Below are 27394 nucleotides of genomic sequence, written 5' to 3' on the forward strand. Positions count from 1 at the left end.
TTATTGCCCAAGTTTATACAATTTATATAAAAAATAACATATGGTCTTACTGTTTTCCCGATATCACTTTCAAAATATGAATAGCACTCTGGTAATGTACAGTGACTGTACACTTATAACAAAAACATCGGCGTATCACTCTGATGGCAAGGCCTTCACCTTTCCACCTTTGTCAATGAGATAAATATATGGCTTTACATGTGACACTTGACTTTACATGGGTCATATATGGCTGTACAATGTATATTAGAGAAATATAATCAATACAGGCAACTTTAATATTTACAGTTTTAGTGTACTTTAGTGTACATTAAATAAATAAATAAAAATACATAGTATGTATGTATATATATATTATATAAATACCTGAATACACAGTGACGCCTCTCCTTACGAATGCCCCAATTTACGAACTTTTCGGGTTACGAGCCCAATTTCTTCGGAAAATTGGAATCAGTTACGAATTTTGCCTCGGGAAACGAATTTGTTGACACACATATGGCTGACCTAGCGCGTTGGGGCACGGCGATCGCAACCTGTACTTGAGGTCGATCTCAAACCCATTGTTGATGTGACGACTTATATTGAATTTTGTAACTAGCTCATCAAGATTGTAACTTGCTTAGCTAAATGAATTGTGGGGTTCAGTCCCTGAGCCCATTATGTGCCTCTGTAACCCTTTCCACTACCGCCCACAAGATGGGTATGGGGTGCATAATAAATGAACTAAACTAAAAAAAAAAAAACGCCTCAGTTTACCAGTGCCTCCCACCTAGTGACAATCGCGCCTGAATTTTTTGTAAAGAATTTCAATGTTTTTCAGATTTTGGGGTATTTGAACATCAAAGTTATTATTATACATCTCGCCATGGGTCCCAAGAAAGCCAGTGGTAAGGTTCAATCCTTAAATTGTGGCCTGAATGTGTTTCAGCACTAGACTTCGAGGGGTTTGAGCCTGAACCTGAAGTGCCTATTGTTGAAGAAATTGTTACCCTGGGCCGAAAATTGGGCAAATCATCAATTGCATATTATATATAATATGTATATTATATATATATATATATATATATATATATATATATATATATATATATATATATATATATATATATATATATATATATATATATATATATATATATATTTTTTTTTTTTACACTGTATACTGTATATATGTCATGCCTTAAACTAACAGTGTTAAGTTACATTATAACACAGAAACGGTGCTAAAAGCTAACAATACAAGAAGCCAGGTTCACCAAGAGATGTATGGCCTCCACCTTCAAGAACTCCACCCTCGCGGCCTCTACACACACATGGCCTTCACCCTCACAGCCTCCACACACATGGCCTCCACCCTCAGGGCCTCCACCCTCATGGCCTCCACCCTCATGGCCTCCACACACATGGCCTCCACACACACGGCCTCCACCTTCATGGCCTCCACACACATGGCCTCCACACACATGGCCTCCACCTTCACAGCCTCCACACACACGGCCTCCACACGCATGGCCTCCACACGCATGGCCTCCACATGCATGACCAGGCACAAGCTTGTAATCTTAAGTAAATCAAAGATTACGAAGAGTACTGCAGATATGAAGGTGGTCACTTTAACCTGGAACAAGCCCATGGCTATATCTATTATGTTATTGGAATGCTCTATAATCATTCTCGATGAGTGAAGACGTTGCAGGAACTATGAAATATATATTTTGCGCTAAAAAGCAAAAATGTATTATCTGAATGTTAAATTATCGGGCGAGAAGTTAGTACCATCGTCAGTGTTATCATTCTGAGGGATGACTAGTGGGTAGTTTTCTGTAAGCTGCACAGATGTTAGGCTACGTTATCAACCACACAGAGGCTATGTACACAGATGTTATACTGCGTCATCAACCACACAGAGGCTACATATACAGACGTTAAGCTGTCATCATCCACACAGAGGCTACATACTGTACACAGATGTTAAGCGATGTCATCAACACCACAGAGGCTAGGTATAGATGTTAGGCTATGTCACCAACCATACAATTACCTGCAACTGCTAGTTATAAATTGACAATTACGACCAAACACTGTTAGAGTGTAAGACCTGCAGTAGCCCCCATGGACTAACTTCCCACCAAATGAGTACGAACACGCTCAGAAAACAAACACAACATGCTGACCATGCTCAAGTAACATTTAATCAACAAAGGATAAACATTAATTCCCTGTTATATCAATGTCATTTGCCCAGCTTTGTCCAAGGAGAATTTATGCCTGCCGTCCTAAGTTTTGTCACACCACATTACAATACCAGGCCATTTTAGGCCTGGATTATCAAAATTTCAAGTAAAGCAGTACCAGCATAGAGTACAACCAGATCACAATCCCAGAAAATATTCATAATGCCATGTGTAATCTTGTGACATTTCGAGGAAAAACTGCTGCAGTGCCTATATCTGAATGTATCACAGTACCAGGAAACAACAACTGGAAATCTAACAATGGTCAGTACCATGAAATACTGGTACCTGTATCAAAATCCAACAGTGGTCACAGCTCCATGGAATACTGGTATCAAAGTCAAATAGTTAAGGTAAATCTTCCATGTAATACTGGTATCAAAGAGTTCCCAGGTCACATTTCTAAGGAATTTTGGCATAAAGTCTGAAAAGTCACATTTCCATGACATTCCAATATCAAAGTACCAGTATTTATGTCACATTTTCCTGGAATACCACCAGAATCAAGTCCAAAAGGGCATCACACCTGTAAGCAGCTCTCAAAATAACTACTGTACCACAATGCCTACCTTTTATACCACTGAGTGTGATAGAGAAGGGGGGGATATAAAAAGCATTCAAATCTCGCGCTTCATAAAAGCCTAACCAAAGTGACATGTAATGATAACTACGTCAATATTCAAGTTGGATTCATTACATTAGCCTGTATCTCGTGCAGCACCGCATATAGTAATAAATAACGAGTAATGTTTTAAATGGTCTTTCCAAGTCTAGTCATGTTAATCCATCACTACTCTATAAACAAACCTAACCTAACAAGAATAAGAGAGAAATTTGTGTTTTTGAATGATGCTCTGTGTGAGGTGTTTGACTTCAAGCTTACAGATGCATCTGGGGATCTTTTTGAATACAATACTACTGAAACAACCCCAAAAGTTTTGTCACAATACTTGTATAATTAGAGCAACAGTAGCCAATATAAACCCAAACAATAATGACAGACGATGACTAATTGTGCTGTATGTAATACTGTACAGTACTTACAAAATGCATGAGACCTTAATCAAGCCCAGAGATCACACTTGGAGTCTCAGTTCTGTTCATGTGGGGTGGAGAGATGGGAGGAAGGGAGGGTGGAGGCTGCCTGTAGTGATGGGTGCCTTTTGTGTAGCAAATGTAACGGGAAGGTGACAAGGGGTCTGTGGTCCCAGAGGGAAGGTGACAAGTAGTCTGTAGTCCCAGAGCAAAGGTGACAAGGGGTCTGTGGTCCCAGAGGGAAGGTGACAAGGGGTCTGTGATCCCAGAGCAAAGGTGACAAGGGGTCTGTGGTCCCAGAGGGAAGGTGACAAGTAGTCTGTAGTCCCAGAGCAAAGGTGACAAGGGGTCTGTGGTCCCAGAGGGAAGGTGACAAGGGGTCTGTGATCCCAGAACAAAGGTGACAAGGGGTCTGTGGTCCCAGAGGGAAGGTGACAAGGGGTCTGTAGTCCCAGAGGGAAGGTGACAAGGGGTCTGTAGTCCCAGAGGGAAGGTGACAAGGGGTCTATGGACTGAGGCAGAGGTGATGGGTAGGATGGAGCTGGAGGTGTGACCTTCTACTATACCATCCCCCATCCTCATTTCTCCACTTCTCGTCTCCCCCCTTCCTCCCTTCCCACCTCACTTCCCAGGAATGGAAGAGGTGACATCACTGCAAACAAATACTGTATTCACAACACTGGAACATATTTTACATGGATAATTGGTGTATTTATAGAGGAGAAATTTGGACAGTTTGCATTGCTAAATATTATCACATGCAATGTTAAAGGTCCACTGCCAGTCTTAAGATTTTATTAATATTCCAATACTGTATTTCAAATGGCTAAAACTAGATGACAGACTGGATATTATTGCAAGACATTTTTAAGGTCCATTGTGAATTTTAGGCAGTTCTTACCATGCTTTGACATAACTTGACGGAGGTTTTGGGAGTTTTCTACGCATGCCCGGCCACATGCCCGGCCCGGGCCCAGGCTTGACTCCTGAGAGACTTATTATATTTATGAAATATAACATACAGAGTTTGTGGTGTTAAGACATTGCTTGGCAACATGTTATTTTGCCTGAAATGTTTGGTGTAATAGTGGCTTCATAGATTATGTAACTCCTGTCCCTACAATTGTACATTATTCATATGTTCTTTGTACATACAGTACATTCTTTTGAATAAACAATGTATTGTATTATCACTGAAAATACAATTAATGTGTTACATTCACAGTGAACTAAGTTCATGTACATTGCATTAAGTTCATTACATTGCAATTCTGTTCTTATTTACAGTGCATATTCATTTACATTGCAAACAAAATATTTGCAGTCAACAAAGTTTTATTTATACTCCAATTCTTGATATTGTTTAAGCCATTTTCAACTGGTTGAACACCTGCATTACTGAAGAAAATATACTTTTCATATAATTCTGCAAGCATTTGTTTTTCATTCATCTGAACATTTCAAGTAATTTTCAAGACATTTTAGAATTCACTACAGTTGAGTGAGCATTTCCATACTGCTATTTATTGCTCAAAATGAATGCAATGAACTAAACGTTTTAATTATATTGAAATAGCCATAAAATATTTTGAGAAATATCTGATACTCTCATGAACACTATCAGTTAGATGTCAATTATACCAGTATAACGTGCTGAATGAGGCCTATTTTCAATCAATTCCCACTAGCCTAGCAATGATAGGCCCATGCTATATGCCTCCATACACTAAAGGTCTACTGTACTTTCATAATTTTTTAATTGGTTCTGCCTTTCTCTAATTGTCTTATCAATTTGTCTTCATTTATCTATAATATTTTGGATATTGTTTGGACAGGGAACAGTAATCAGCTGGCCTGCACATGGAACCCGACGGTCACCCTGGCAAAGACAACCTTAGAGCCCAAATGTTTACACACAAAAACACACATGAACACATATACAAATATATATTTGCATATAATTGACTAAATGCATATACAGTGTGTGTCTAATTACCTAATAAATAAATATAAATAAAAGATAAATAAAGTGTGTGTGTGTGTGTATTGTATTAATATATATATATATTTATGAGAGACATTGGCAACATTTATGGAAATTGCAATCAATGGTGCATTAAATCCTAATGAAATATATAAAATACTCAGAGTTAATGAAATGTATATAGATACAGTAATGTACATTATTTAATGACGTATTATGTAAATGCCAATTTAACTTATGAAATATATTTTCTGTTAACAGAAGTCTATTTGTTTCATTACTTGAGAGAGCTTTCACGTTTAAACAGCATATACAGTACGTAATTGGGAAAGTTGATTTTGTCTTGGCTTGTTTTGTCTTGGTGCTTAATTTTGTTAAGACCTTAATGTGAGGATGGAAACTTTGTGAGCAAGACTGATGGGACTATAATCAACTTCCTTAAACAGATCAAGTTAAAACTAGACTAGAATGACAATTAGTTTTTTATTCGAGTCAGGCTGTCGTGGGTGGTTATATTCGTACGGAGTGCATCCTTTAAGTGTGACTTCCCTTGTCTATCAGAGCAAAATCTTTTGCGACGACCCGCAACAAGTACCGGTACATAGGTAAAAAGAGCGTGTATGTAGAGGATTTGTGGTCTACTCCATGACCAATAGCTACTTAAATCCATGTTTAAGGGGAATACCATCTCCAGAAGGAGAAGCCCTGTTTACGATCTCAGGGTAAGGTCACCTGTAAGAGACTTGTTATACCTGCAAATGACATCATCTACACTTAGGTAATGTATATCTCCAGAGGAAGATTGGCTCCAATGGAGTCACATAAATGATCTTCACAGGTACTACAGTGCTCTTCGCTAAAGGTCAAATTGATGTGAGTTTCTGCAAGGTCTCCTGGTAAGATAAGTACCAGTATCAGGCAGAAAGCTAATGAGAGTACCAGGGACAGCTGGTCTAAATGAGATATTGTACCACATTGGAGACAAATAAAAAGGGGCCAACTACCAATAGTCCCAATAGGGTCAAAGCCATTTGGCATTGTCTCCCATAAAGTAGCCACTAGCAGGCCCCCTGAAAGGACTCGATCATTTACTACAGACCAAACAGGCAGCCATTACGAGACTCCAAGTAAGGCCAAACCATCTGATAGCCACTATATTTTATAGAACATCAGGCTAACCTGACCCAGTTGAATTGCAACTAGGAGACATCAGGAGGAGGCCATCTTGCATAGTTCCCCAAAGGTAGCCACTAGCAGACCACAGGAACACATGGTCTTCTGGTTACCACAAACAGCCTCCAGAAGGACGTGGTGTCACGATGCAGTAGTTTAGACCTTGGCTCTAGTGGGGGCCTTCATGTGGAGACCATCATCCTCCTCGTCCTCCCATTCCTCCGACACCCTCGTCAGGTATGGAGACTCACGGTCCATCTCATACTCCTCATCATCTGTAACATCAAACACGTACATTTGTGTGTGAATGTGTATAATATTAAATATATATATATATATATACTTTTTTTTCCTAATGAGCCCATCTTCATTAAAAAAGGAAAAAGAAAAAAAAGAGAGACTGTGTGTGTGTGTGTGTGTAACTGGGGTCTCACCGCAGGCCAGAGGTGTCTTGGAGTCAATGTAGTTGAGAGAAGCATCGTCGCGGCGCTTGTTCTCAGGACCCCATTCAGCCTCAGGTCGGCACAACTGCTGCACACGCTGTTAGGGGAGAAAGTGCAATGGTCAATGGATAATGGAGATGTGTGTGTGTGTGCGCGCGCGTGTGTTATCAAGCAGCACCACTCATCCTATGAATGAACATACGCTATAGTAGCATGTTCTTCCAATAGGAAGAAAATCAATAGGTTGTTCATTCTATCACTATACCCAGTGATAGGGTAATGTATACAGGATAGATCACTGTATAATTATACCCAGAATAAGCTGGAACTTATTTAACTTATCTCAAATGAACAGACTGGATGCCAAATGAGTAGGGGAAATAAGTTATTGTTGATGGAACCTAGTGAGATAAAAAGGCAGATTGTATAGCATATACTCACACACTATCAAATGATGAAAAGGATTAATCACTCACCGCCCACAGAGGTCCACTCTTGCCAGCCATAAGCCAGGCTGCACGAATTGGGACGACAGCAATGCAGGATAATGAGATCACCCAACCCAGGACATCCGCCCACACGGGAAAGTGGTACGTACCATAAAAAGATGGGGAGTAGTCGATGAATGTGAAGACCAAGATGAACTGTAAAACGAGAAAAAGGGAGGTGATAACATTTGCCTAGGAAAGGTATACTGTTCAATGGAATAATTAAACATTCAGTAAAAGAACTGACTTGAACTATATGGGGTAAGCTAACATTCACTAGAAGATGCAGTGGTATTCACAAGAGGTAAGCTAGCATTAGATTAAGAAACTGACATTATTAATCTAGGCACTCTACCTGTACTTAAAGTAAGTTAACTGTCTCTGAATTTAAAATGGCACAAATTGAGGTAGTGTGCTTTTAACTGAGGTAATTCGCCTTCGTGCCAATCAAACATTTACAGAGAGGAATCGGCAATCTCAAAGGTAAGCTTCTGTTTTTATGCATTCACTTCATTAAAGTTGCATTTGCACAAGAAGTGCAATATTTATCAATACAATAGGAACATTTTTTACAACAATATCAACAACAAATTTTAACCCCTAAAGGATCAGCTACTTAGATTAGCTAAGGAGGATTAGGATTAGCTGTGGAGGATCAGCCAAGACAGTTAACAACGATGCTGGTAGTTTTTTTTATCAAAGTAAGATTTAATATATAAAAGGGGTCCCAGTAGTACAGTTGGGTTCATTTTCAACACACGACCAAGAATTCCAGGTTTGAATCCCAGGCGGGACAGAAGTGTTTGGGCGCATTTCCTTTCACCCAATTCACCTGTTCACCTAGAACTAAGTAGGTATTCAGGAGTTAGTCAGCTTGTTGTGGGGTTGCATCCTGGGAATGGTGGGAGGGGGGGGAGGGACTTGATATAAGCCTAATGTGTATGAATACACTCCGGCTGCCAGTCTCCTGACACAATGATTTATTATATCATTATTATATCCAGCAACATTCAGCAAAGACAGTGACAGTTGACAATGGTAGTAACAAACCAAACTAAATACTGTAATAAAATAATATTGTAAAACTATTAATTTTGTATATAACCATCAGAAGGAAAGGAAACATTGACAAGGAGAGTGGCAGATTAAACAATGAAAAAACAGCTAAATTTTACAAGAACAGTAACATGAACATTGATATCATCATTATCATCGTCATAATAATAATAATAATAATAATAATAATAATAAAATAATTGCAATTGCCTAGGGAAGTTAGCAAGAACAATGAGTTTTTTTTTAAATGAAAAAAAATATTTGATATATTCAGTAAATTAACAGCAACATTTAACATGGAATACAATGTTGCAGGAAAAATGCAAAATTTAACAGGTATAGCAGATATGACTCGGACAAGAACAAGAAAAAATATATAAATTTTTAAAGAATGTATTATCCTACAATTACAATGCAAACAACATTTAACATAATCAGCAAATTCAAAGTTTTCAGTGTTTAAGAAAAACAACAATATATGCCAGATTAGCCACAAAGAGAGCTGGAAGAAACATTGAGGCAGCGGATAACTCCATGAAGGTCTGTAATAATTATTATGGAAGCATCTAACTACAGGGGAGCCGGTCGGCCGAGCGGACAGCCCACTGGACTTGTGATCCTGTGGTCCCGGGTTCGATCCCGGGCGCCGGCGAGAAACAATGGGCAGAGTTTCTTTCACCCTATGCCCCTGTTACCTAGCAGTAAAATAGGTACCTGGGTGTTAGTCAGCTGTCACGGGCTGCTTCCTGGGGGTGGAGGCCTGGTCGAGGACCGGGCCGCGGGGACACTAAAGCCCCGAAATCATCTCAAGATAACCTCAAGATAACAGTACCATATTAGGATATCTGAAAGGAGCACTGTTGCAGCATCTAACTAGTGTACAAGGAGATATTGAAGAAACACTAGGACAGCTTCTAACAATGAGGTGTTCCAGGTCTGTCACAGCATCATCTAACAACAAGGTTTGGAAGGACTGCCAGGGCAGGTACTCACAAAGACGCTGAGAGGGGTTATATACTTCCAGCAGTACTTCCAATAATAGTGGGGGAAGGGCTTCGTCCCCAGCATGAGTTTGATGTCATTCATGAAGTTGTCAACCCCGTACACCCAGCAGATGGCAAACAGCTGTTGATGGGGAGAGTGAGAGATCAGCAATCAGTTACGTGAACTGGGTAATGGGACTCGGGTTATGAAGATAAAGAGGTTAACAGAATTGGGAGAATAAATATAAAGAGACAAACATTATGTTATGTGACCTAGTGACAAAAATTAAGAGAGGTAAACAGGGTTTTCTTCATAGTACTAAAAGGATTACTTGGGTTCCAGTGAGAACCTTTGAGATTTCACGGAGTAACTTTAAGAACTTGAGAGATTTAATCAGGGTAACATCAAGGCCTTGTAAGATTTAAAAGTGCTAGCTAATATTCTGTAAGGTTTAATAGGATTTCTACGTCCTGAACCTAAAGGTTTATTGGGTGAGCTTCTATGTCCCAAGATCAACAAATTTTAAATGTTGCAACTTAAAGCTAATTAGAGATTTAATAGGATAACTTATCATTGATAAAGTCAATGAAAAGTTTAATGAGTAGAAAGAGGAGGAGGAGGAAACAGAATTGAACAGAGCTGCTCACCTCAATACAGCCGATCATGAGGGCAGAGTAGGTGCCAGAGTAGTTGTCCAGCAACTGCAGAATATACATGCCATGTCTGGTGCACATTGTCAGGCCTATCAGGCATCCTACCACACACACCGTCAGGCAAACCTTTCTGTCAAAACCACAACCAACACATTAACATCACTCACATATTGTACTCTTGATACATCTTAAGTTTATATCTACCCGGGTATAAATGCTAAGCGGTCAATTGCACATACAGTATACACACACTTATTTATATCCACATGAATATGCATGCCAGGTAACCTCTGCCCGAGTATATGCTCACTTACGGAAACATCACGGCAGGTGAAATTCATGCCCGAGTCATATCATCACACTCCATGATAAGTGCATAGCTCTGAACATTATGGTACCTCACATGTGGTACATGTGAGGTACATGTACACAGAGCTCCAAGATTATGGCATCTCACATATGGTACCTATATAGAGCTCCAAGACTATGTCAACTCACTTGTGATGTTTGTGGAGTTCCAGAAAATCAACAAGACAGGTGATGACAGTCTGCACGATGGTGAACTGGGAACCGATGCCAAGTGTGAGCAGCATTATGAAGAAGAGGATAGACCACAGGGGAGAGATGGGGAGGCGTGCGACTGCCTCAGGATAGGCCACAAAGGCTAACCCAGCACCTGTGTGGAATAAAATCAAGTATCACATAGGGGTTAGGAGGGGCACACAAATACCATACTGTGTGACAGTGTGCATATCATACTAGGGGGAAGATGCAAATGTTATATGAGTGAAACGTAATACAGAGGGGCACAAAGTCTTCCCAGTCTCACTCTCCACAGGCTCTAGATCGAATAAACGAGTGAATTCGTGTTTTCCCTGAATCCTGTGTGAAAATAATGTCTATTCTTCTGACCATGATTCCTAACCCAAGCTACCCCTGGGAAGCTTTGATTGCTAATGTGTATGTAGTTTTGAGAGCATACTTCATTCTCCCCTTTCTGCCACTACATTAATTAAATATGTTTGTTTTAAGCTGTTCTTTGGCCTGCAGATCACAAAACTTTGACATCACTACTGACACCTGCATTATTTATGACTAACTGTGAAAGAGTAAACATTTATAAATACAAAAATTATTATCATCATTATTATTATAGCATTATCACTAATAAGTAATGGTAATGTCTTCTCACAGACATAATAACATAGGATAAAAGTCCACATTTATGTATTTGTGAATTTTATGTAAAGATTTACACGAATTCTCTCTCATTCTTGAGTGCCTTGTCAAGGTCTGAGTTAGGACGAGACTTACAGCTCAACGACTATTGGCATTAGTCGTTGAGATGTAAGTCTCGTCCTAACCACGTACTGTACTCAGACCTTGACAAAGCACTCAGGAAAGTGAGAAAGACGATGTAAATCTTTACATAAAATTCACAAATACATAAGTGTGGACTTTTATCCTATTATTATTAATGTCACTGATAACTCAAAACCTCCAGAAATAACCTACAATAACTGTATTTACACGATATAAAAAAAATTATAGGCATAATAATAGTATTTAATAAATAAAACTTGCAATATTATTATTATTATTATTACATAATTACAGTACTAGTATTATTTACATTTTCTCAAAATCTTTAAAAAAATAAAAATTATAAAACTGACCCTGAGCCGCCACCTGATCGACAGGAACCCCGAGTTCGTGAGCCATGAAGCCAACAATGCCGAAGATGACGAACCCTGAGAAGAAGCTGGTCATGCAGTTGGCAACACTAATGATGATGGCATCCCTGCAACAAGGCAGAAGATAAGAGATAAAACTGGTGAGATTCTTCGTTGGATGATGTGATAAAGGGGAGGTGAGGGGAAAGGGGGTGAAAAATGAAGAGAAATAGGAAAGAGAGAATGACACACACACAAGGAGATAAAAAGAGTTGGGTAGTAAATGTCCTATTGTGTTTATAAAAAAGGGACTTGAACAGTCTGAACCGTCATAAGGATTGAGCAGGAGGTGGATATTAGTACCACGAAGGACAGGTGGACATAGCATACTAATAGACAACCAAAATTTGGTAACCATTACACAACGCACTCAGGCAACAATAACCTAATGTCCTTATCATTTTCAAGAGCATCACATTGTCAAGGGATACAGATATTCCTTGATAATGTGGTGAAACACAAAAACATTTAGAATTTTCATTTCGTTTTTCTAGTGGATATTTACGCATACACATGCATACTTTAGGCTTGCATTGAGGTCCCCTAAGATTGAACTGCTGCCCCTTCCCAGGATACAACACCACAACAGTTGCCTAACTCCTAGGTACCTATTTACTGTTTAACAGACAGAGGCATTAGATGAGGTTATCTTGAGGATATCTTGAGATAATTTCGGGGCTTTAGTGTCCCCGCGGCCCGGTCCTTGACCAGGCCTCCACCCCCAGGAAGCAGCCTGTGACAGCTGACTAACACCCAGGTACCTATTTTACTGCTAGGTAACAGGGGCATAGGGTGAAAGAAACTATTCATTGTTTCTCGCCAGCGCCTGGGATCGAACCCAGGACCACAGGATCACAAGTCCCGCGTGCTGTCCGCTCGGCCGACCAGCTCCCCAGAACACGTGCGAACAGAACACGAAAAGAACACATGCCAAACCATTTGCTCTCCTTTCACTGTACTACTTGCTGATCCATCCCTATCTAACATACAGTATCTGTGCATGGGGTTCAACCACTGTAAATTACCTCAAGCCCATCATTCCCCAGCAAAAATCTGTTATCATAATTATAACAATCACTATCTTCAGACAACACACAGCCCCTCTGTTTAAATCCCTGAGAAGAAGGGATTTGCCCTTTTGCTCTACGCGACGTTTCTGTCCACGCTGAGCTGGCCTTAGGACACCTGCGTTATCATTTGACAGATGTACCGCCCCAGTCAAACTCCCCACCTGATATGCTAAACACACCCTAACTCCACACATTCTCTTGTGTTATTTATATGTACAAAATCTTATTCCTAAATACTAATACAGTACTGATTTGAAACTCTTCCTTGATAGATGTAACAGAACCAATGAACACTACACCAGAAATAAATATCTCTTTGACATTCCTAGAGTCAAGACTAAATCTGTGCAAGCACTTCATGCAAATAAAAGGACCCAGTATATGGAACTCGTCTCTTAATGAATTAAAGCATTTTCCAACCTATACTTTATTCAAAAGTACAACCAGAAAGTACCTGATATCATCCTCATAGTTCTCCACTTTGTGCTACCCCACTCACCCAATTTAGTACTGAACTTAAGGCATTCAACTTCAACAAAATAATCTATTCTATCAATTTATAATGTAGTTATTATGTTAAACTCAAACTCTCTTACCTTTATTGTTTAGCTTAAGGACCTGCCTGAAACACCTGATTTACCTGAGGGCAACTAACCCTAGTGGCCTCGTTGAGGACAGGAAGCCGGCAGCTTATCGAAGGTCCCCCCATTTGCCTTGATGGTCTTTTCCGGGTATATTTTTAAACTCAATACAGTTTTGGCTGTTACAGCTTCAGCGGGTAAGCAGTTCCATAGGTTAATAACCCTGTGGTTGAAAAAGCATCTCCTGTCCCTCAGTCCTACATTGTGGTTTGTTGAGCTTGAAACCATTGCTCCTTGTTTGTGTTACATCTGACCTTCCGAAGAAAATATACGGATCAACATCCTCTAACTTGTTCAGCATTTTAAGTTTCAACGAGATCCGCCCTGTCATGCTTGGTTTGCAATGTTGTTAGCCCTGTGGCCTTTAAGCATTCCTGATATGAGAGATGACACATCTTTGGAATGACTTTTGTTGCCTGGTGTTGCACTTTCTCCAGAGCAGCTATATCCTTTTGAAAATGAGGTCTCCATGCTTGGATACAGTAATCCAAATGCACCAGAGATTTATACAGTTGAACCATTACCTCCTTTTCCGTGCAGTCAAAAGTATGCTTGATTATCCCAAGAGTTTGGTTAGCTTTTCCGACTGCTACAACCCACCTGTTGTGCAACTTTTAATGAGTGGTGGATTTTGACTCCAAGGTACATTTCTTCATCAATCTCCTGTAATGTAATGCTATAATTTGGTAGTCGTGGCATGGGTTGTTATGCCCCACATGCAAGGTCTTGCATTTGTCGATATTAAAAAGCATTTGCCAGTCTTCTGACCATTTGTGGCGTTCATGTAGATCTCTTTGTAAGGCTTCACTATCATTACCATTTCCCACTTTACGTTGCCATAAATCTGTGTCATCTGCAAATTTCATTATATGGTTTGTAATATTCTCATCTATGTCATTGACGTATGTGACAGAAAGGGTAGGTCCCATGGACCCTCATGGCATCCCACTTATCACATTTCTTCATTCATATTCATTTCCATTCAACATTACCCTTTGTTTTCTTTCCTTCAACCATTGTTTTATCCTTTCTAATATTTTACCATTTATTCCATGGGCCTGTAATTTCCTTGCCAGTCTTTCATGTGGTACCTTATCAAAAAGTACCACATGGTACTTTTGTGGTTTTTAAGGTACTTTTCCTGCCCGAAACGCTTTGCGTAATAGTGGCTTTAGGCATTGTATGTACTAGCTCTATCTATAAAGCCAACAAACTTTGTAAAATCTCTTTATGTATGTACCTTACCTAAATAAAATTATTATTATTATTATCAAAAGCTTTAGCAAAATCCAAGTATACTGGTGGACAAAGGAACCACCAGAGTTCCTTTGTCTGAGTAGCTGGTTACAGTTTCCAAAAATGTGAGCAGGTTTGTAAGGTAGGATCTGTTTTTAACAAACCCGTGTTGTGTTGAGTGTTCAAGATTGTTCACTGAAAGATGGTGAATGATTCCCTCCCTGAGGATTCTCTCCATGAGCTTGCAGATGTGTGATGTAAAGCTGATTGGTCAGTAGTTTTCTGCTGAGCTCCTTCTGCCTTTTTTGAAAATAGGGTGACATTTGCATATTTCTAATCTAGGGGGACTACCGCTTGGTCCAGAGATTTTGAGAAAGTAGTTTCAGCAGTAGGCATAGTTCTTCTGCCAGACTTTGGATTGGATTCCATCCACACCTGGGGCTTTTGAGTCTTTTAATTTATCAATTTCTTTCTAATTATTTTGCATGTTATGGGTATATCCATAAATTGATTCTCTCTTCCTCCTTCAAACATTTGTGTGGGTGATGAGATGTCATCCAACCTTTCGAGTGTGAACACTGATGTAGGATAATTATTTTGAGTATTTGCTGCCCTTTTATCATCCATTATAGCTTGGTTAGTTTCATCTATTATGGGTCCAGCGGAGTCCTTTGTTTTGGTTTTACCTCTTATATAGGCACAGAACGATTTTGGATCTTTCTTTATGTTTTGGCCAATTTTTCTTTCGTAGTTTCTTTTGGCTGAAATGATTTTTCTTAGTGGCCGAGTTTAGTGCTCTTTTGTATAACTCACAATAAATGATGTCCATTGTGGATTTATATATTCTCCAGAGGTCCCTCTTATTTACCAATGCTCGTTTTACAACCTGTGTCATTCATATAGTTCTTTCTTGTCTTTCTTCTTTTTGCTCTGCAATGCTTTTCAAAATGTTATGCATGTTAGCTTTGAAAAAATGTTACACTCAAACCCCAATGTATGTACTTGTTACATCTCAACCCAATGTGTCTTCTTGTGTATAAACAAATAAATAAAATAATCTGTCTTACCCAGGAATCGAACAGGCAATCCCTGATTTTGAGTCAAGAACAAAGCCAACTGTACTAGGAGGGAGAGCATGTATTACCTTAGACAATTATTGGTGAACTTGTTATAAGATGCTAGCGTGATGAGTCCTCCCCAGCATGGTCCAAGCGAGAAGAAAATCTGCATGGCTGCATCTGCCCACACCTGTGGCACACGTCAGTATAAATGGCACCTAATGCAGACGAGGAGTCACAATAACGTGGCTAAAATATGTTGAACAAACCACACACTAGAAAGTGAAGGGACGACGACGTTTCGGTCCGTCCTAGACCATTCTCAAGCCGATTGTGTCTTCGTTACTTCACTTTCTAGTGTGTGGTTTGGTCGACAATGTTACCTAATTTTTTTTTTGTGTCTTAAATGTTAAGTTTGATTTACACTGTTGTTCATCTATTCAGTCCAGCTAGAAGTCTTATGATTTGTATAGTACTATAATTATTAATGTAAATTGTTATGAATAAAGCCTTACAAATATCACAGATAAGCATTCAACTGCAGTATAACCATATGCCACCTTTGTGGTACATATGAGAACTGAAACTGGCATCAATCACTGATCTTGGCACTAGGCACTGACCCTGGCACCAATCACTGACCCTGGCACTAGGCACTGATCCTGGCATCAATCACTGACTCTGGCACTAGGCACTGACCCTGGCATGGAGAAGATGGTGCCACCGAGGAGTGATGTAGAATGAGATGCCTTGTAGGTAGCCGGGGAGAGTGACAGCCCTGGCAAACAAGATGATGAGGACGGTGTAGGGGAAGAGCGCTGTGAAGTAGACAGCCTGAAGGAGACCAAAACATCTGAGCAACAAGCCAGTAATTGCTTTTAGTAAACAAAATCAATTTTCATCTATACATATAGACAATTTGTTTCAGTAATTACAATATATGTAAATGGTTTTCTGGGGGAAGACCCGGAGGCTCCCCGGGTCTCCCCCAGAAAATGGGGTTTCATTACATTCAACGCTGGTGTTTTTTAAGGTAGAGTTCTTAACCTAACTAATAATTGTTTTGTACAGATTAGGTTCAAAATACTTTTTACTTTTAATTTTTATACTTTTACTTTTTTTTTGAACCTTAACCTTGAAGTGAATAATTCAGTCATTACTTTTCTATGTGAAACTCTTGAAGATTTAAAAAAAAAATACATTAATGAGTTTATTTCCAATTGAGAGGAAAAACATGAAGGAAAAAATTTATATAGTTCTTGGATTAAAAGAATTTCACATCAATTCTGATGTTGATATCAGTTCCTAAAATTTAGTTAAAAAATTTACCCTCATGATTTTATATTTATTTTTATAGGATCTGAGAAAGAATCAAAATTAATATGGTTGACTACAGATAAACACCAAAATTAATCTCAAAACTTAATACAGTACACATCTTTTATAATTTTTTGGGCACATTGATGCTATATTCTCCAAAAAATTTCTAATTAACAACTTTCATGTACAATACCAAAGTTGATTTTTTTATTAGGCAATACAGTAATAGCCAGAGGAATTTCAAACCATGGTAAATAAGGAGATTTATAAGCACAACCTAATTTTCTAAGAGTGAAAAACCTCAATTGATGTAAGCCGCACCCTATACGTCAACTGACATAAGCCACACTCTTAGGATTAACATTCTTGTGGAGAATGATTCACCTTTCCCATACTGGAGACTCCCCTGAAGAGGCCCAGGAAGACAATGACCCAGGAGAGGATGAGGCAGAGACACAGCCGCCACTGCAGGCTGTGGCCTTCGTCATCATGGAACCCCTCAGAGATGTCCAGCATGAAGTTACTGAAAGCATAGCGAGGTCAACATTAGAAGGGTAGCACAGCGAGTTCAGTATAGTGAGATCAGTCATGACACCAGTCAGCACAGTAAGATCAAACTAGTCAGGTTGGTCACCATAGTGAGGCCAGTTTAGTGAGGTAATTATAGTCAGCATAATCCTACCAGTATAGTACGGTCAGCATAACAAGCATAGCCAGGCCAGTATAGTCAACACTCAGATCAGCACTGCTGTTAGTATAGCATTAAGTGCAGTCAATACTGTTGTCAGTATAGTATCGAGCAGAGTCAACACTGATCAGTACTGTATGGTCAACATAACCATAACCACCACTGTGCTCAACCATCACACAAAATTGTCAAAAATCACACAGTGGTCAACTGCACTACTCACTGGAAGAACTCGTCTGCAGGAAGTTTCAAGCTCTGGGCCGTCACGTTGAGGGACTCCCAGTCTTTATGTGTAACTTGACTTTCGAAGTAGCAGGTGCCGTTGGTGGCCATGATGCCCTCGTGTGCTGTGCAGTTTTTGGCATCGAACCTGAAGAACAGAAGGCAAGTGATCAGACATCCGATAACATTGGTGTTGTGGTTAGAGTAGTTACAGTAATGTTGTTGGAAACAATAATGGTAACACCTGATGAAGCAGAAGTAGGCAGAGTTATATAGCAATAAGGGGATTAGCATCAAATAGTGTTCACTACATCCATTACATCACACTAACGATTATCACCACCACAGAGTACATGAAGACTGACCTTCTACAGGCAGCAGTGTTCCACCAGTGGTCACACGACTGCCAGGGCAGCTCGGCCGTGAAGGAAGAAAAGAGGTAGAAGAGTGCCCAAGCGATGATGACGTTGTAGTAGAGCGCGATGAAGAAGGCGATCATGAACATGCCAACGCCCACACCCTGGAAGAGTGGCACCACCTTCCAAATGGTGATGGGACCTTCCCTTCCAAACTGTCCCAGACTTAGCTCGAAGAAGAAGAGAGGCAATCCGGTGATGCAAAGCATGATCACGTACGGTATTAAGAAGGCGCCTGTGTGAGAAAAGGAATATACAAATTTTAATTTTTAACTGATGGTTCAGGACAGGATGCTGCTAGGATTCAGGGCTCAGGAGAGGATACTGTGGGGGGGGGGGTGATGGTTCATAGAGGGATGCTATGGAGATGGAGTACTCAGGAAGGCATGCTGTGAGGATTGATTGGTCAGGAAGGAATGCAGTGAGGATTGATTGGTCAGGAAGGAATGCTATTTGGATCAATAGTTCAGGACAAGATGCTGTTGGGATTGATGATTTAGAACAAAATACTGTTGGGATTGATGGCTCAGTACAGGATGCTGTGAGGATTGATGAATCAGGACAAGATGCTTTGGGAATTGATGGCTCAAACAGGATGCTGTGGGGACTGATGGCTCAGAATGGAATTTATTCATACAAATTCACACCTGCCCATTGCTCACACACCTGTCAATCAACACACCATTCCACCTGTCCATCACTCACACCTGTTCACCTCCCACAACTCCCCACACACCAGTCCACCACCCACACCTGCCCCCATTACCCACCTCCTCCATTGCGGTAACACAGGTATGGGAAGCGCCAGATGTTACCGAGGCCGACAGCAAAGGAGAGACAAGAGAGGAGGAACTCGATCTTGCTTCCCCACACATCTCGTCCCTCGTCATTGATGCTGATGCTCTTGTCATCCTCGGCCCGGTTCACAGTGATTCTGATCTCGTTGGCGTCCGTCTCCAAGGCAACGGTCTGTTGGGACATCCAGCGGTTAGTTCTCTCGTTCTCTCTCTCTCTCTCTCTCTAACTCTCTCTACCTCTCTCTCTCTCTCTCTCTCTCTCTCTCTCTCTCTCTCTCTCTCTCTCTCTCTCTCTCTCTCTCTCTCTCTCTCTCTCTCTTTCTCTCTCTCTTTCTCTCTCTCTTTCTCTCTCTCTCTCTCTCTCTATCTGTTATGATCAATGATAGTTTATTTAGTTGTATATATACAAGAAGGTACATAGAGTTTGTGAGAGTACACAGCATTGTGTTTGCATTCTTTTAAAGTCACTAATATTAAGTAATATTAAGTAAGTAAATTCTAGCAATGTTTTTATAATGTTAACAGGTACATTGTACGAAAAAAATGAGAGAGACACTAGTAGGTATATTAAAGTACACTGATAGCTCTGATTGATAGCATTATGATAATAATAATAATAATAATAATTTTTATTTAGGTAAAGGTACATACATAAAGAGATTAGCTATAGCTATAGACTGATAATTTGACAAAGATTAATAGGCACAATAAAGCATATTGATAGCACATATAAGATGACAGCAATGATCACAATGGTAAAGTTGTATATGGCTTAGGTACATAAATATTGTATCTGGGAAAAACACCTGGAAATTATGATCCATCAGTCATTGAAAGTTGTTGAACAAACAGGAGCTGAGGTAAACAAAAATTCAATCAAACTTTAGGAAAAAAAATCAAACGAACTTTTGCTTCAGAGGTCAAAAACGAACTAGTTATTCACCTGTAGAAGTCACTGGAGCGTCCCCATCTGGTCTACTGGATGCAAGCATGGAGATCTTATCTTCAGGACATATATGCTTTAGAGAAAAGTTCAGCACAAAGTAACAAAAATCCGCCCCAGAACTAAGTCAACTTTCATACCAAGACTGGTTGCGGGCCACACGACTAACTACACTACAATCCAGACATGAGAGGGCCAATCTTATCGATATCTTTAATTAATATTACAGGACTGAACACATTGGAAGATATTAATTCAGATTACTTTAAAAGGTCAAATGTAACACACACAAGAGACAACACCGTCAAATTCAACAAGCCATAATGTAACACACACAAGGGACAACACCATCAAGTTCAACAAGCCACAATGTAACACACACAAGGGACAACACCATCAAGTTCAACAAGCCACAATGTAACACACACAAGGGGCAACACCGTCAAGTTCAACAAGCCACAATGTAACACACACAAGGGGGCAACACCGTCAAGTTCAACAAGCCACAATGTAACACACACACACAAGGGGCAACACCATCAAGTTCAACAAGCCACAATGTAACACACACAAGAGACAACACCGTCAAGTTCAACAAACCACAATATAACACACACAAGGGGCAACACCGTCAAGTTCAACAAGCCACAATGTGACACACACAAGGGACAACACCGTCAAGTTCAACAAACCACAATGTAACACACACAAGGGGACAACACCATCAAGTTCAACAAGCCACAATGTAACACACACAAGGGGCAACACCGTCAAGTTCAACAAACCACAATATAACACACACAAGGGGCAACACCGTCAAGTTCAACAAACCACAATATAACACACACAAGGGGACAACACCATCAAGTTCAACAAGCCATAATGTAACACACACAAGGGGCAACACCGTCAAGTTCAACAAACCACAATGTAACACACACAAGGGACAACACCATCAAGTTCAACAAGCCACAATGTAACACACACAAGGGGACAACACCATCAAGTTCAACAAGCCATAATGTAACACACACAAGGGGCAACACCGTCAAGTTCAACAAACCACAATGTAACACACACAAGGGGGCAACACCGTCAAGTTCAACAAGCCATAATGTAACACACACAAGGGACAACACCGTCAAAGTTCAACAAACCACAATATAACACACACAAGGGACAACACCGTCAAAGTTCAACAAACCACAATATAACACACACAAGGGACAACACCGTCAAGTTCAACAAACCACAATATAACACACACAAGGGACAACACCGTCAAAGTTCAACAAACCACAATATAACACACACAAGGGGACAACACCGTCAAGTTCAACAAACCACAATATAACACACACAAGGGGACAACACCGTCAAGTTCAACAAACCACAATATAACACACACAAGGGGGCAACACCGTCAAGTTCAACAAACCACAATATAACACACACAAGGGACAACACCGTCAAGTTCAACAAACCACAAACAGACAACAGGAGATGCTTCCTGCCCCCGTTAAAGCCACTAAAGATTGTGAGCCTCAGGTAAATTTAGGCAACACAACGAACAACCGAATGTAATGCTATGCCATACTAGGATACGGCACAAAAGAGCACGTAATATTACAATAGATCACACAAGTGTATGTAATAAGACCCTATCACATACACAAGTGTATGTAATAAGACCCTATCACATACACAAGTGTATGTAATAAGACCCTATCACATACACAAGTGTATGTAATAAGACCCTATCACATACACAAGTGTATGTAATAAGACCCTATCACATACACAAGTGTATGTAATAAGACCCTATCACATACACAAGTGTATGTAATAAGACCCTATCACATACACAAGTGTATGTAATAAGACCCTATCACATACACAAGTGTATGTAATAAGACCCTATCACATACACAAGTGTATGTGATAGGGTCTCAGGTTAGGGCACGTAATACTACAGTACAGCACACACGATCATGTAATATAATAATGGGGCACGTACGAACATGTAATATGACAGTAGAGCATGGAAGAGTATGTAATATTGGGGTAGGGTGCATAACAAGTCATAATAGAACCTGTGGTGGAGGCTGACTCTATACACAGCTTCAAGTGTAGATATGATAGAGCCCAATAGGCTCAGGAATCTGTACACCCGTTGATTGACAGTTGAGAGGCGGGACCAAAGAGCCAGAGCTCAACCCCCACAAGCATAACTAAGTGAGTACACCCACACTTCGTCCCTAATGACGAAGCACAGCGGCGAGGGTGACAGAACTAGCACACACATGTGGCAAGAAACATGTGATACCAAGAGGTAAATCATGGTAAGTTATTTCTGTTACACATTTCCGGAGATGACATAGGAGTCCCCTCATTCCTCCCATTCCCTCCCCACTCATACATACATGCATAGCCACACACACACATACACACGGCCGAGCGGATAGTGTTAGGGATTCGTAGTCTAGGAACCGGGGTTTGATTCCCGGCTGAGGCAGAAACAAACAGGTAGTTTCTTTCATCTGATGCCTTTGTTCGCCTAGTAGTAAATAGGTACGTTGTGAGCTGCATCCTGGGGATGTGTGTGTGAGAGAGAGAAATATCTACAACTATTATATATGTCTAACATAAAATTTGGTTGGAAGGAAATACATTAGACAAAAGATGGTTCGAAAGGAGGGGTCCAAGAGCTAGTACATAATAAAATACCCCTCAACCTTACACACACACAATTATACTACTTTAATACACTCGGTTAACAATGTATGAAATGTAGTTTGTGTATATAGAATATTTATATGAAGAAAATCAGCCGATCAGAAAATTTAAATTAGTTAAAAATTTATGAAATGAGGCTATTCTTCCATAAATGATAGTTTTAATCGGTCAATAATCAACACAAATGACTTAAATGGAGCAACTATTCCTTGTTATAAGCAGTCGCGGCTTTGTTGGTGGGATAATGGTCTTGTACTTTCTAGACGGAGGTCAGAGCTCTCTTTACCGGTGTCAATGTTCCATGCTAAAGCCTAACTTTGTCAGGGAAAAAGTCATGCATCAGCTTTAAGATAACACCAATTAATTATGTAATTATTTTTATACATTTTATGAGTAATTATGATTATACATTTGGCCCAAATAATCGTACACTTTGACAAAATAATTGTATACTGTTCTCATGGATAATGTATTCAATTCGCTTGGATAATTGTACGCTTTGATCAGATCATTTTTCTCCTTCGCCCGAATAATTTCAACGCAAACATTTCCGGTTCAATACACATGCGATGTATATACATTGCTCACAAATGAATAATACTAGGTTCGATTCGAGACGTTTGGCTATGTTTCCTTTCACCTGATTTCTCTGTTCACCTAGCAGTAAACAGGTACCTGAGAGTTAAGCAAATATCGTGGGTTGCATCCTGGGGAACATCAGTTGTTGGCCTAGGAAACCCTTACACCTGATATTTACCTAGCAGTAAATGGGTAACATGACCTATACTAATAAACCAATGAATGGTATTGGTAATTATCAGAAGAAAACACTTAAGTAACTAAGGGATATGAGGACAAGGATAAAGGAATGGTGCCCACCACCTGGACGGTCGAGGATTGAACGCCGACCTGCATGAAGGGAGACCGTCGCTCTACCGTCCAGGCCATGTAGAAATAAGGGTAATAAACATTATGATAGGTTGCTCGGATTTGTGTGAAAGTTATTATGTCAGCAGCGAATGTTTTACTTGCGACGATCAATTTTGCTGAGGCGGAGAATTTTTGTTGCGGGAAAAAGAATTCACTTAGCGGCAATAAACGTTTCCAGCTCTTTCCCGACTACTATTTGCAACCTTTTTTTGTCTGCGTAAAAAACTTACCTGAGGGTCACTAGTGGCCATGATGAGGACAGGAAGCCGGCGGCTCGTCAAAGGTCTCCCATTTGCTCAATAAAAGGATGGGTTGGACATTCATATAACTCCATAATTGATTAGGAACTACAAACACTTTACACACTACTCGTCCTCGGGTCCTGTGCCTCCAAGCTGTAGTCGACCCAAAGATACATTCGTCAATTTTAACATATGTATTAAAATATGATTATTATATATTATAATTCTGTGTGTATTTAGGCCTAAGTTAGGTTAATAGACGCTGGGTTGCTGAGTGTTCCAAGCCTAGGCTATATGAATAAGTCCGGGTGGAAATATAGAAAAGCTGTTCTGTATAGGCTAACACACATTTCCTTTCTTGTTGACCAGACCACACACTAGAAGGTGAAGGGACGACCACGTTTCGGTCCATCCTGGACCATTCTCAAGTCGATTGGACCATTCTCACAATCGACTTGAGAATGGTCCAGGACGGACCGAAACGTCGTCGTCCCTTCACCTTCTAGTGTGTGGTCTGGTCAACATACTTTAGCCACGTTATTGTGACTCATCGCCTGCAATTTCCTTTCTTGTTCTCATGTTAGGTGTTTAGGATATATTGGTACGTGTTGAAGTGTTTACTGAGGTGCGGGTCGAACACGGAGGGAGCGGAACAATTACCTGTTCAAGAAAAGTGTGTCAGCGATTTCATGTGTGGATAAAGTGAACGGCGCCGATCAACTGGGTGAAGTGAAATAAGGTCACTAAAGTGCCCCTTGAGGTCAATATAAGAGTGAGGTTTAGAAATCGATGTAATGTCCTTGTCTCACGTTCACCTCCTGCAACAGACATACGAAACGTGCAAGACCGAGATGTGCAAGATGGAAACGTGTAAGATCGAGACAATAGTTTATTTAGTATGTTATTATTATTATAATTATTATTATTATTATTATTATTATTATTATTTTCTACCAGACATGGCCACACATATTACCACACACGGTAAGAGATATGTTAAACATATAGTTCTGTGATTTATTCAACAACCAACCACAGGTGTTGTACGCCAGTATAGTCCTTCATCCAACAGCTAATTCACACCATAACCATCCCCACCACCACACCTTAACCACCCTCACCGCCCCATAACCACCCTCACCGCCCCATAACCACCCCCACCACACTATAACCATCTCCACCACACTATAACCACCCTCACCCCACCACAACCACCCCCACCACCACACCATAACCACCCTCACCACACCATAACCACCCCCACCACACCATAACCACCCCCACCACACCATAACAACCACCCCACCACACCATAACCACCCCCACCACACTATAACCACCCCCACCACACTATAACCACCCCCACCACACCATAACCACCCTCACCGCCCCATAACCACCCCCACCACACTATAACCACCCTCACCCCACCACAACCACCCCCACCACCACACCATAACCACCCTCACCACACCATAACCACCCCCACCACACCATAACCACCCCCACCACACCATAACAACCACCCCACCACACCATAACCACCCCCACCACACTATAACCACCCCCACCACACCACAACCACCACCACCACACCATAACCACCACCACGACACCATAACCACCCCCACCACACCACAACCACCACCACCACACCATAACCACCCCACGACACCATAACCACCCCACCCCACCATAACCACCCCCACCACACTATAACCACCCCCACCACACCACCACCACCACACCATAACCACCACCACGACACCATAACCACCCCCACCACACCACAACCACCACCACCACACCATAACCACCCCACCACACCATAACCACCCCACCACACCATAACCACCCCCACCCCACCATAACCACCCCCACCCCACCATAACCACCCCCACCACTACACCATAACCATCCCCACCACACCATAACCACCCCCACCCCATCATAACCACCCCCACCACACCATAACCACCCCCACCACACCATAACCACCACCACCACTCCATACCATAACCACCCCCACCCCACCATAACCACCCTCACCCCACCATAACCACCCCCACCCCACCATAACCACCACCACCACACCATAACCACCCCCACCACACCACAACCACCACCACCACACCATAACCACCCCACGACACCATAACCACCCCACCCCACCATAACCACCCCCACCACACTATAACCACCCCCACCACACCACAACCACCACCACCACACCATAACCACCACCACGACACCATAACCACCCCCACCACACCACAACCACCACACCATAACCACCCCACCACACCATAACCACCCCACCACCACCATAACCACCCCCACCCCACCATAACCACCCCACCCCACCATAACCACCCCCACCCCATCATAACCACCCCCACCACACCATAACCACCCCCACCACACCATAACCACCACCACCACTCCATACCATAACCACCCCCACCCCACCATAACCACCCTCACCCCACCATAACCACCCCCACCCCACCATAACCACCCCCACCCCACCATAACCACCACCACCACACCATAACCACCCCCACCACACCACAACCACCACCACCACACCATAACCACCCCCACCACTACACCATAACCACCCCCACCCCACCATAACCACCCCCACATCATAACCATCCCCACCACACCATAACCACCCCCACCCCACCACACCATAACCACCACACCATAACCACCCCCACCCCACCACACCATAACCACCCCCACCACACCATAACCACCCTCACCCCACCATAACCACCACACTATAACCACCCTCACCCCACCATAACCACCCCCACCCCACCACAACCACCACACCATAACCACCACACCATAACCACCCCCACCACACCATAACCACCCCCACCCCACCACAACCACCACACCATAACCACCACACCATAACCACCCCCACCACACCATAACCACCCCACCATAACCACCCCCACCACACCATAACCACCCCCACCACACAATCAATACCTACACCGGCAGCGTCACACAATAATCGACCGTCAGAGCTCACCTTTTTAGGCATGGTTTCCGGCCCCAGATAAGCAGGTTAAGTCCTGCTACAACGCCGCCTTCGACCACACTTATAATTGCCTCGATATTTCCGGCCTTCTTCACAGGATTTTATCAGCGTGTGTGTATGTGTGTGTGTGTTACACGCGCGTGTGTTGCGTGGCTGGCTGGCTCTCCCCCCAGCAGGTTGTGTGAGTGACTGAAGAGTGAAGAAAGCCCGGCAGCCAACGTTTACACTCTCCAGGTCCAGTTACTCTGGGC

General features: G+C 41.5%; 1 protein-coding gene across 2 annotated transcripts; it reads right to left on the reverse strand.

Annotated features, from left to right (window-relative positions):
* Positions 1-5203: 5203 nt before the first annotated feature.
* On the reverse strand, positions 5204-27394 carry LOC123775088 (sodium-dependent proline transporter). Of its 2 annotated transcripts, none has more exons than XM_045769940.2 (14): positions 27135-27394; positions 19208-19406; positions 18387-18672; positions 18023-18169; positions 17496-17634; positions 16491-16625; positions 15878-15981; positions 11730-11854; positions 10552-10729; positions 10048-10183; positions 9410-9541; positions 7349-7516; positions 6864-6969; positions 5204-6704 (listed from the first exon to the last, which is right to left on the reverse strand). In XM_045769940.2, the coding sequence occupies exons 1-14, from the start codon at positions 27144-27146 to the stop codon at positions 6586-6588; spliced, it is 1986 nt and encodes a 661-aa protein (XP_045625896.1). In that variant the 5' UTR covers positions 27147-27394; the 3' UTR covers positions 5204-6585. The 2 variants fall into 2 exon arrangements, with proteins under 2 accessions (XP_045625896.1, XP_045625894.1); XM_045769938.2 differs by lacking the exon at positions 27135-27394 and adding an exon at positions 24074-24238.

The sequence above is a fragment of the Procambarus clarkii genome, chromosome 92, assembly GCF_040958095.1.
Source record: "Procambarus clarkii isolate CNS0578487 chromosome 92, FALCON_Pclarkii_2.0, whole genome shotgun sequence".
NCBI lineage: Eukaryota > Metazoa > Arthropoda > Malacostraca > Decapoda > Cambaridae > Procambarus > Procambarus clarkii.

Coding starts and splice junctions, on each gene's coding strand:
- LOC123775088 (XM_045769938.2), bottom strand. CDS start 24,094: ATGGCCACTAGTGACCCTCAG. Junction 17,635..18,022: donor CCTGCAGACGAGTTCTTCCA/GTGAGTAGTGCA, acceptor CTATGCTTTCAG/TAACTTCATGCTGGACATCT. Junction 15,982..16,490: donor ACCATCTTCTCCATGCCAGG/GTCAGTGCCTAG, acceptor CGTGTGCCACAG/GTGTGGGCAGATGCAGCCAT.